Source organism: Quercus lobata, chromosome 4 (assembly GCF_001633185.2).
Source record: "Quercus lobata isolate SW786 chromosome 4, ValleyOak3.0 Primary Assembly, whole genome shotgun sequence".
Classification (NCBI taxonomy): Eukaryota; Viridiplantae; Streptophyta; class Magnoliopsida; order Fagales; family Fagaceae; genus Quercus; species Quercus lobata.
In genome coordinates, this window is record NC_044907.1 from 75,643,551 (window position 1) to 75,656,239 (window position 12,689).

A 12,689-nucleotide genomic window follows, 5' to 3' on the forward strand; every position below is an offset into this window, starting at 1 on the left:
TTGTTCGATACGTCTAAAGGACATGTGGTAATTCCTCCATCCATTTTCCCTTTGCATCGTCCAACCTCTTTTTAAGTCCATTCACTATAACCTTGTGACAGCTTCAGCTTGCCCATTTCCTTAAGGATAGGCTGGAGTGGAATATCTATTCTTTATCTCTAGATCAGAACAGTACTGCCTGAAGGCTTTGTTATCAAATTGAAGACCATTATCCGAGATGAGGGTATGGGGAACCCTAAATCGAGTAACGATGTTCTTCTAGAAAAACCTTTTGACATCCACATCTCTGATATTAACCAAAGGTTTAGCTTCGACCTACTTGATAAAATAATCTGTGCCGACTAGCAGGTACTTTTCATTTCCTAGTGCTTTAGGGAAATGACCTACAATATCCAAACCCCATTGAGCAAAAGGCCAAGGGCTGGAAAAAGGATTGAGGACTCCTCCAGGCTGATGAATGTTTGGCGCAAATCTCTGACACTAATCACATTTTCTAACATATTCTTGTGCTTCTCTTTGCATGCTTGGCCACCAGTATCCTTGAATAACGGCCTGGTGAGATAAGGATCTTCCCCTTGTCTGACTTCCATAGATACCTTCATGTAGCTCTTCTAGGAGTAATTCTGATGTCTCGGGATGTACACAAAGCAGATATGGTCTAGAAAAAGAATGTTTATACAACTTTTTATCGTTGGATAACCAAAACCGAGGAGTTTTCCTTCGTATTTTCTCAACTTCTGACTTTTCTTCAGGCAATATATCCCTTTCAAGGAATAGCAATATAGGATCCATCCAGCTCGACCTTAACTTGATTTGATGGACTTGGAGCAAGTCTTTCTTGGTTGGGATAGGGGTGCATAAGTCTTTGACAAGTATCACTTGGGGCAAATCTTGTGCCGAGGAAGTGGCAAGGGTAGCCAAAGAGTTTGCATGGATATTTCCACTTCTGGGGATATGCGATAAGTCAAAGAATTCAAATTTCGTTAGTATATGCCTAACTTGACCCAAATATTCTTGCATTCTTGTATCCCGAGCTTCCAGTTCCCCCTTTACCTGGCCTACGACCAGTTTTGAATCTGAGAACACTTCCACTGTCTTTCCACCCATTTTCAGGACCATCGCCATTCCCATCAACAAAGCTTCATATTCTGTTTCGTTGTTTGTAGTCGAGAACCCCAACCTCAAGGACTTTTCAATGGTGATCTTTTCAGGGGATACTAGGACCAGTCCCACTCCTGATCCCCGCTGGTTGGCTGCTCTGTCCACATATACTTTCCAAAGTGAGGGATATTGTGTGGAGACTAGGCCAACTGATTTTTCATCCATGGCATGCTATATCACATCTATTTCCTCGAGAAACTCAGCAAACTCGGCTACTAAATCGGCGAGGACCTGGCTTTTTACAAAGGTGCGAGGCATATACTTAATGTCAAAAGCCCCTAGAATCGTGCCCCATTTAGCAATCCTCCCGGTGTAATTTATGCTCCAAAGTATTGATTTAAGTGGTAATTGAGTTAGAACAACCATGGTATGCATCTGGAAATAGTGGGGGAGTTTTCGTGTAGCATGCACTACTGTTAAGATGACCTTCTCTAGTGATAAATACCGCACTTTGGCTTCATGAAGTGACTTGCTTACGTAATAGACTGGTCTTTGGATGCCACTATTTACTCGTATCAAAACAAAGCCTACCGCAGGAGAGGCTACCGCCAGGTAGGCAAACAGAACCTCGTCCACTTTAGGACTGGACATGATGGGTGGCCGAGATAGGTACTCTTTAAGCTGTTGAAATTCTACAGCACACTCTTCGGTCCATTCAAATCCTTTCCATTTATGCAACAAAAGGAAGAAAGGTCTGCACCTATCTGCTGACTTGGAAATAAATCGATTCAAAGCAGCAGTCATCCCTATTAGTTTACAGACCTCCTTGGGGTTCCGAGGTGCTTGCAAGCAGTTAATGGCCTTAATATGATCTGGGTTCACCTCAATTCCCTTGTGAGTCACCATGTAGCCCAAGAACTTTCTCGAGCCTACACCAAATGAACACTTAGAAGCATTCAGGCGTAACTTGTGCTTTCTCAGGATTCCAAAAATGTTCGCAAGATCTCCTACATGCTCAGACACCACCTTGCTCTTTACAACCATATCATCGATATAAACTTCAATGCTCCTGCCCAATTGAGGCTCGAACATTTTAGTCATCATCCGTTGATAAGTAGACCCTGCATTTTTCAAATTAAAGGGTATCACTTTGTAGTGATAGTTTCCAATGGGAGTAACGAAAGCTGTCTTTTCCTAATCGTCCAACGCTAGTGGTATTTGGTGATATCCCTGAAAGGCATCGAAAAAACTCATCTAAGGATGGCCTACCGTTGCATCCACTAACTGATCTATCCGAAGCATAGGGAAAGGATCTTTGGGACAAACCTTATTGAGGTCTGTGAAGTCCACACACACACGCCATTTCCTAGTTTTCTTTTTCACCACCACCGTGTTAGCTAACCACTAAGGATAGAAAACTTCTTTGATAGCCCCTGCCTGTTTGAGTTTTGTTACCTCATTTCTAACAGTTTCGTCGTGCTCTTTGGACGGGCCCCGAGATGATTGTCTCTTCGAGGTGATAGAAGGGTTAACATTTAAATGATGAAAAATAAAACTTGGGTCTACACCCGGGGCTTCATACGTGCTCCATGCGAGCACATCAACATTTTTTCTAAGGAATCCAACCAACTGTTCCCTTTCCTGTGGAGGTAGTTGAGCCCAAACCTGAAAGAATTTCTCCGAATCATCGCCAACAACTACCTTTTTCAGATCTTCACATTTCGCTTCGTCGGCCAGTTTATTAGAGGGCAACGCCAGAGCTTCTGATTACTATAAGTCGCTCTTAGCAGTGGCCGAGATTTCTATCTCAGGCCAATGTTGGATGGCCGCTACTAGGCATTGTCTGGCTATGGACTGACTTCCTACAATTTCCAAAACTTGGCCTCCTGAAGGATATTTCACCTTTTGGTGAAGAGTGGAGGAGACAGCTCCTAGGGTATGAAGCCAGGGTCTACCCATAATGGTCGTATATGGAGAGAAAGCATCTATAACAATAAAGTCCACCTCTACCACATCTGAGCCGGTTTGCATGGGTAATCTGATCTGACCTTTCGGAATAACCATTTTAGCTTCAAAACTTACCAGAGGAGAACTATAGGCTGTTAGGTTCTTAGGTTTCAAATTTAGCCTCTTATATAGGTCAGGATACATTATTTCAGCTCCGTTGCCTTGGTCAATCATCACCCTTTTTACGTCGTACCCTCTAATTCTAAATGCAACCACCAAAGCATCATCATGGGGTTGTATGGTTCCAAACTTGTCCTCATCCGAAAAACCTAACACTAGTGGGTTGCTTACCTTGACTTTCTTCGGCATTAAACTAGACTCCTTGGCTGGGTAATGGGATACCGACATTATTCTGGAGGGACAAGATCTGGTCCTCCCTAGAGCAACAAATATGACATTTTTTGTGCCGAGAGGAGTCTTGAAGAAGCATCTCCTCGAAATACCGAACCCGTTTGGCTTCCACGTCCATTGGAATGATGCAGGAGTTGCTTTAACTTCCCTTCCCGGACCAGTTGGTCCAAATGGTCCCACAAATTTTTGCAATCCTTGGTGGTGTGTCCATGGTCTTGATGATATTGGCAATAAAGGTTCTGATTATGCCTCATAGGATCTCCTACTATCTTGTGTGGCCATTTGAAGAACGACTCATTTTTAATCTTCTCCAGCACCTGCTGTACTGGTTCTTGAAACATAGCATTAACTACCTGGGTGTTGGTAGATCCTTGCTACCCAACAAAGTCTTTCTAAGGTCGGTTATTATTGTACCGGTCCGACCTAAAATCCCTCATCTCCTGAAAAATTACCTTAGCCTTTCCTTTCCCCTACAGTTGGTCTTCTTCTACCTTATGTACTAGTCAATCCGATCCATCAGTTGACGTACACTAGTAACAGGCTTACTAGTCAAAGATTTCCTCAAATCATGCTCGGCTAGGAGGCTAGCCTTAAAACTGCTAATAGCCACATCATCGTACTCTCCTTCTATTTCGTTAAACATTTCCCAGTATCTATTTGAGTAGGCTTTCAGAGTCTCGCCCTCCCGCATGGACATAGATAATAAGGATCCCAAAGGTCGAGGAACCCTGCTACAAGTGATAAAGCGAGCACCAAAGGCCCGGGTGAGTTTCTTAAAGGAGTTAATAGAGTTCGATTTTAAACCATTGAACCACCTCATCGCCACTAGGCCCAAGTTAGATGGAAAGACCTTACACATCAAGGCCTCATCTTTATAGTGAATGGCCATCCTTTGACTAAAATGGCTGACATGCTCCACTAGATCTATTCGATCATTATAAATGGTGAACGTGGGTTGATGGAATCGCCGAGGAAGACTCGCACCTTCTATGTTTCATGTGAAGGGTGATTTAGAAACCTGACTCAGCGCCTTTTTCATGGCATCATTCCCCAGGCCTTTGCGAGGCGGGCTCTTGTACCTACGTCTATGGTGGTACTTCTCGTCGTAGGAGAAAGTCTCGCTGGGTGGAGTTCTGGATCTCCGTCTATAACTAGCACCATCTGTCTCTTTAGAGGACAGCTTGGAGTTGGGCGATGAATGTCTTCGCCAAGTGTGACGTAATTCCTTCTTCAATTCATCGATTTCATGTTGCATGTCTCTATCATTCTTTGCATGGGAAACACGGCTCTTCCCTCGAGATTGACCTTTATTGGTATGAGTTGTGTGCACACTTCTCTCATGATCTCCTCTCCGTTCGAGGCTCCTACGTGGATTGCTGTGTTGGGATCCCCTTGATTCTGCTAGGTGTAAATTAGCATCCACCTGGTGTGGACCTATCGTTGCCTGGTGTGGACTTGCTTCTTCCATCTTAGATGGTGCACCCGAATCTCTTTTAGAATAGATCAAGCTCTCCCCACAGACGGCCCCAATTATAAGGACCGAATTTGGATTGGACCCAGTATAGGATTGGGTTTAAGCCCAACAAGCCCAAACAATGAATTTATAGAGCGTGGGTGAAAGAACTAGTTCTACTTCAAAAGATAGACAGTAAAAGTTGTTGAATTAAGACTGTGAAGTACAAGTAAAATAAGAAAATCTGTCCTCGGCACGACCTGAGGAGCTTATGTTATAATATCTTGTTGATGAACATAGTTACAAGAATTCACAATGTTATTACCAAGATTTCTTGATTTTTTTCCGATCCCCCCTCTTAGGTGACCTTCCCAAGCTATATATCACAATCTTGGTATCATCCCTACCATACACGTGTATGTTGGATTCTGGGAACTCCTTCTTGTCCCATCCAACACTTCCCAGAACCATCAACTAGTATCTGTAAGGCTGCTTGATCACTATTCAGGTATCACCTCCACATTAATACAGCTAGAGAGTTGGTTGGGAGGCATTTAATTTGGAGGCAGCAACTTTTAAAGATATTTGTTGCCACCCTTTGCTCATCCCTTATCCAAGGCCTGACTCTTAGTTGTGATGCAACCTTGAGGGGTGCTTGGGATGATAAGACATTTTTACTGACCTCGGATCTCCGTTTCCGAGATGAATTTTCTCCTCGGACGTATTTTGGACTACCATATACAACCTTTATTTCTTCTTCTTATACCATTCCCATTATAACATTATTTAACCATCCTCGGATTGATTGATATCCTCGGATTGGGCGAAAGGCCCAATTCATAAAGTATTAATATTACTTTCTAGATAGTTGGCCCCCACATTGCTAAAATTAGTATACTTACATGGGAAATGTTAATGAATGCCGCAAGGGCATTGATTTAAGAACTATTACCCTAAAATGACACCTGTTAACATGACCCTTATTAATCCCCCAACTATAAAAGCAACTATAATTCAATTATCTATTTATTTGTAGTAAGCATTATTTTTTTGTGGGGGAATTTTTTGAGTAGACTATAAAAGTCAGCTGACTATTCAGCTATTAGCTGGTAATGTAGACAAGGATATATGGTCTCCATTCTCAAAAAACAAAAAGGATATATGGTCTCCGTAGTTTCTTGAAAATGACCATGTACGCACACTACGTTCACATATGAATAGTCCAATTAGGAAACCTCACACATCACTGTAGCCACGTATCTCCCTTGTTTGCATTGCTTTTGCTTTTATCTATAAATAATTACAATTTTTTTTTTTAGAATCCTAAATAATTACAATATGAATTGATGGAACGAAATTAAACCAATAATGAATGAGAAATGAACTTTTCAAATTTTATTCTTTTGCCTTTAGAAATAATTAAACCAATAATAAATGAGAAATGGACCATTTTTATTTTTGCTTTTAGAAATAATTAAACTAATAATGAATGAGAAATGGACAACTTTTTTCCCCATTTTAGAAATGGGCTAGTTAAATTAGTATTCAGTAAGATGTTTTTCATTTGGAAAGTGAAACTGCTCTATAGGAAAATGAAAATGGAAATACGAATTGTAATGGAAAGTGAAAAGTTCTCTCTCTCTCTCTGTGGAATAAAAAATCCTCTTACCCACGAGTTTCTTCTTGTTTGATTTGTAAACTATAGTTATTTAATAGAGAGAGAGAAAAAAAAATGATAAGTTATAATTGATAGAACGTAAAGTAAAATTCTAATGGGTTTCGGTTAGCATATTTAGTAAAATTTTTAGTCGTTGAATAAAAGATCAGGAGTTTGAATCTCAATTACATAAAAGACTGATTGGTGTATTAACCCAATGATAAAGAACAATCATTAAAGAGTAAACATCATAAATTTTTATTAAAAAAATCATAAATTGAAATTCTATGATATATATATATATATATAAGAAAACAAATGAGGAGAGAGAAAACAAATGCTCTTAAATTAAGTTAAATGATATGGTAGTTAACTCTTTCTAACCATTAGGCTTCTCATCAATCTACGGTGTATAAAAGGTGTAACTTTTGTTAAATTACACCAGGTGTAATTTGAACTTATCTCTCTCTCTCTCTCTCTCTCTCTCTCTCTCTATATATATATATATGTATACATATATATATATATATATATATATATAGAGAGAGAGAGAGAGAGAGAGAGAGAGAGAGAGAGAGAGAGAGAGAGAGAGAGAGAGAGACTTTGATTGACTATTTGTTCCCATAATTTTCCTATATAATAGACTATGATTGGCTATTTATTACTATCACATGGATCATTATTTTTGCTCTATTATTCATGGTCTGTCATGTATGGAAATTTTGACAAAATGTGTGAGAAATGTGTGGTACTAGTATCAATGAGAAACATATATATATATATATATATATATATTGGAGCTCCAAAGGGGCAGACATTCATGTGGAAGGTAGATATGCTTATAAATGTCATTACCAAAATTATCAAAACGTGAATCGTATCGTGAATTGATTTTTCATTTTTTTTGTATCGTGTATCGTATCATATTGTGTATCGTAAGATATACAAACACTGAATAAAATTTATAAAAAATTATAAATATACATATATAAAGGATTTATTCATTATAAATTTTGAATATATTCAACTAATGACTATTTTATTCATCACTTATGTAATAATATTTAATAAGCTAACTAAATAAATCAAATTTGTTAAATTCAAAAGTGATAATATATTACAAATGACTCAAAAATAATAATTTATTTTCATCATATTCATCAAATTGCCTAATGAACCTCATCTAAGTCAATACTATCATCATGTTTATAATTTTGCAAACTTATTTCTTCATTAAAATTTTCTCCATCGTCATTCATCATTAACATATACTATCTCTTCTTGCTCTTTTTATTTTAATAATTTTTTTTATAAATCTTGTTTTTTTTTTTTTTTTTTTTTGGCATTCTAGTTTCTTGGACTTATAACAATAATGATTAAAAAAAATATTGTCAATTTATATTTTATTTGTGGTATATAAAATAAATTTGTAAATATCAAAGTAAAGGGTAAGTGTGTACTATGTAATCCAATTGTAGGAAAGAGATGAAAAAAAAAAAACTTATGAATATGTTATTTTAGTAGGCTAAATTAAGTAAACTAATAATTTTGTGTTAAAAACAAGTCTAACAACTTATTAGATTCAAATAAAAGTACAAATTTTAATAAAAAAAAATCTCATTTTAAAGCATTTGTCTATGTATCATACGATACGTACGATTTTATGATACAATACGATCCATATGATACGCACATTGTATCGTACGATTTATAAGCACTTACGATACACCGATATGATACAAAACTTTTTACACATGATACAATATATATTGTATGATACTGACAATTATGGCTATTACACATTTTTTATTTATTTACAAAAGTGCCTCATTTTTATTTTTATTTTTTGGAAACAAATATGAAATGTTGACGAATGGAAAAGTAAAAAACAAGTGCAAATTTAGGATTTTGGGAGCCAAATTTGGCAATCATGCATGTTGGAAGTGGGGAGGCCAAAGCTTTGTTTTCAAAGGTGCCGACTCTTTAAAAAAATTGAGTGGGTTTTATTTTTAACTATTGTTGGAGTATTTTGAAAAAAAATAAAAATAGTATGGGGGTTTCATGGCCTCATTAAACAAATTAAACAAATACTTATATAACATGAACCCTATGCTGGGGAATCAATTATGCAATTTATTTTTTAATACAACCCTATGCTGTAACTGGTTAATCAACCTTATGCTGGGGGATCAAATATGCAAGTTATTGAATGTTCTTTTAATTCAAAATTTTTTTATTTATAAGTTACCTTCTTTGTTTTACACATTTTTTATTTATTTATTTACAAAAGTGCCTCATTTTTATTTTTATTTTTTGGAAACATTGATATGAAATGTTGACGAATGGAAAAGTACAAAACAAGTGCAAAGTTGGGATTTTGGGAGCCAAATTTGGCAATCGCGTTGGAAGTAGGGAGGCCAAAGCTTTGTTTTCGAAGGTGCCAACTCTTTAAAAAAATTGAGTGGTTCTATTTTTATCTATTGTTGGAGTGTTTTGAAAAAAAAATTAGCATGAGGTTTCATGGCCTTATTAAACAAATTAAACAAATACTTATATAACATGAATCCTATGCTGGGAATTAATTATGCAATTTATTTTTGAATACAACCCTATGCTGTAACTGGTTAATCAACCTTATTCTGGGGGATCAATTATGTAAGTTACTGAATGTTCTTTTAATTCAAAATTTTTTTTATTTATAAGTTACCTTCTTTGTTTAACACCCGTGCTTTGTTCTTGAGACTATATATATAAAAGTTGGATTTAAGTTATACCTAATATAATTTTAAGTAATAATACACCACTCAATATTTTTTAATTGAATGTGAATTTTGACAAATCCACCGTTAAATTACATTATCTTTATATATTCTCGATACTTGTAAAATTTCAAGGTAATCAAAGATTAATAATCATGTCATTAATAAATTGTTTAACTTCAAGTTTTTGTAGTTTAAAATAATGCATAAAAGATGAGTTTATGGATCGAATGGTAAATAATATCCAATTGACACCAAAATTGGCATAAATGTTAAGTATATATAGAACATGTAATTGAACGGTGAGATTTTCAAAATATGAATTCTGTAACAAATTATTAGGTAGTGTAATATGTAACTTGAACTCAACTCATATATATATATATATATATATATATAGTATTTACTGTCTTTTGTTTCCTTTTTAATTAATCATAGTATGGTTTTAATTTTAAATCTATTCTTAAATCTCATTAATTTTGTTGTTGTACAGGATAATTACGTTAGTTGTTGCATTTCAGAGGGGATATACAAGATCAACATTTTCTGTAGGCCTCAATGAACAAAAGATGGAGCAACTTCAATTTAAATTTTTTATAAAAAATGTAGAAAGTAAAAAAAAAAAAAAAAAAAAAAAAAAAAAAAAAAAAAAAAAAAAACTACTACTTTGACAGTATTTCGTTTTTAAGATTTCTTAATTTGTATTTACTTTTTATCATTGTTCTGGATAAGTATTTCTTACGGAATTTCAAAAAAAAATTAATCGTGTTAATTTTTTTTTTTTTTTTTTTGATAGAGATAAAATTGGGTTTTAATTATAAATAAAAATTGATAAAAAAATTTATGTGTATTAGAAGAGAATTAAAATTTTGTTATAAATAAATGATAGAAATGAAAGTCGAAAAGATTGTGATGGCAATATTTCACCTGGTCCCCACTTCCTGGTTGTAATGTGACACTGCAATGATGCGCATAAATTAGGATGGACACACTAGGAAGCCAAAGAGGCTACAAGCCTACAACTAGATGTAAGCAAGTAACTCGAGAAAATATCCCTAGACAAATGTGTTGGAGAGAAACTCTAAAGAAATAAGGAGTTGTTCTGATGATTCATACAGTCTCATAGTTTTCATGAATTTTTTATTAGAAACATTATCTTGAAACCAACCTTAGGGATTCCTTATTGTTATATTGTTGGGTGTAGGACAAGGGACTAAGGCTGTGTTTGGTTGCCGTAAAACGTTTTCCAGAAAATACATATTTTCCGAAAATGCTAATTTTCGGAAAAGGAAAATATTTCTGTGTGTTTGGTTGCATTTCAAAAAATTTTCCGAAAAATATTTTCTGGTGTTTGGAAAAGAAGAAGGAAAAGACAAAACCCAGAAAAACACTTACAAAACCCAAAAGAACCGGCGCAATCGACGGCGGCGAAGCACCGTTCGCGAGATCGACGGCGCCGAAGCACCGTTCGTGAGATCGACAGTGAGCGAAGCACCGTTCGCGATCTCGCGAAGCGTCGCTCGACGCTCCGCGAGATCGCGATCGACGGCGCGATCTTGCGAAGCACCGTTCGCGTCGATCGCGATCTCGCGAAGGGTGATTCGCGCGCCGTCGATTGCGAGATCGCGTGATCTCGCGAACGGTGCTTCGCGCGTCGTCGATTGTGCTGTCGATCAGACTGGTGCTTCGGTTCGACGGTGCGATTGGAGCTTCACGATTGACGGCGTGTCTGTGAGCTCTCTCGATCTCCCTTGTGCATCCCCAGTTTCGGAAATCATTTGAAGTGAAAATAGGTACTGAAATGGATTTCCGTGGTCAAAGGTGAAAATTTCGGTCAACAGGAAGTTATTTTCCGGAAAATAATGTTTTCCGTGATAGTCAAACGCATGCATTTTCCGGAAATTGATTTCTGAAATTGGTTTTCACCCGATTCAAACGCAGCCTAAAAGACACACGCACACGATGGAATAGTTAGTTGCTTAAAAAGCATTGGAGACCAACGTTAGTTTTTTTTATTTTAAAAAAAGAAGGTGTTTTGGAGAAAAGTGCCCGTAAACTAGAATTGGCAAATTGTTTGGGTCAAACGGGTTTGGGTTTGACCCGATTGGATATGTTCATAAATTTATTAGACTAACCCTTACTTTGTATTTGATGTTAGGAACACACTTAGGATTAGTGTCCCTTGATAAGGGATTTTGGTTCTTGATGATTTTTTTTAGAGAGTTTCAACCTATGGCATCCGCTCCTGATGATAGTTCTTATTATCAGACCAAGACACCAATCAATTTGGCATATGAGAGAGAGAGAGAGAGAGAGAGAGAGAGAGAGAGAGAGGCAACAACTTAATTATTATTTAACATGATGTTACAAATTACGTGCATTAAGTGGCAGTACACGCCGACACTGAAAATGCATGCAAGATGTCTTAATTGGACTTTGACCTAAGAATGCCCTAACATAGTAGTATTTCTCACAACCTACTAAAATTGAACATGGTGTTTAGGGGAAGTTAGGAATTTGTGTTTGGTATTTAGGGCGGAGCTATAAATTTGTGTTTGGAGGGGTCAAGATAAAACTATCATATTGATTCCGAGCCAAATAAAAAGTGGGTTTTGTTAATAGCAAGTACTATAGAAAAGAGACGGATTTAGAAAGAAGTTAGAAAATGATGAGTGCAAATAAAGAAGGACGAAAAGGTTAGAGAGGAGCAATGAAAGAAAAATAAAAAGAAGACGAGAATGATGAGATGCGAAAGTTAAAGAGAGTGCATTGTAAAAGAGGGGGGGGGAGGGGGGGGAAGAAGAAAAAAAAGGAAGTAGGAGGAAAAGGTTAGAGGGGAGCAGTAAAATAAAATAAAAATAAAAGAAGATGAGAAAGATGAGATGCGAAAGTTAAAGAGAGTGCATTGTAAAGAGGAAAAAAGGGGGGGGGGGGGGGAAGATGAAGTGGAGAAAGAGAAGTAATGTTATAGAAGAGAAAAAATTGTATTGAGAATTGGGAAAAGGAAAAAGAATTTAAAAAAAAAAAAAACAATAATGATGTACCACAATTTTCCACAATTATCGTATGTGGCAGACTATGATTGATTGTCTCTTCTCATAATTGTTCTATGTGATAGATTATGATTGGCTGTCTGTTACTATCACATGGATTACTATTTTTTCTCTACTATTCATAGTCTATCACGTATGAAACTTTAGATAAAATGTGTGAGAAATGTGTGATACTAGTATCATCGAGAAATATATATATATATATATATATATATATATATATATTGGAGCTATAAATGGGCAAACATTCATGTGGAAGATAGATATGTTTATAAATGCCATTAGGCATTATTTTTATTTATTTACAA

General features: G+C 36.3%; 1 protein-coding gene across 1 annotated transcript; it reads right to left on the reverse strand.

Annotated features, from left to right (window-relative positions):
- Positions 1–2,871: 2,871 nt before the first annotated feature.
- LOC115985815 lies at positions 2,872–3,456 on the reverse strand. The gene has a single exon (XM_031108716.1). It carries the CDS (start codon positions 3,454–3,456, stop codon positions 2,872–2,874), a length of 585 nt encoding a protein of 194 aa, XP_030964576.1.
- Between the last annotated feature and the right edge of the window lie 9,233 nt (positions 3,457–12,689).

Coding starts and splice junctions, on each gene's coding strand:
- LOC115985815 (XM_031108716.1), bottom strand. CDS start 3,456: ATGTCGGTATCCCATTACCCAGCCAAGGAGTCTAGTTTAATGCCGAAG.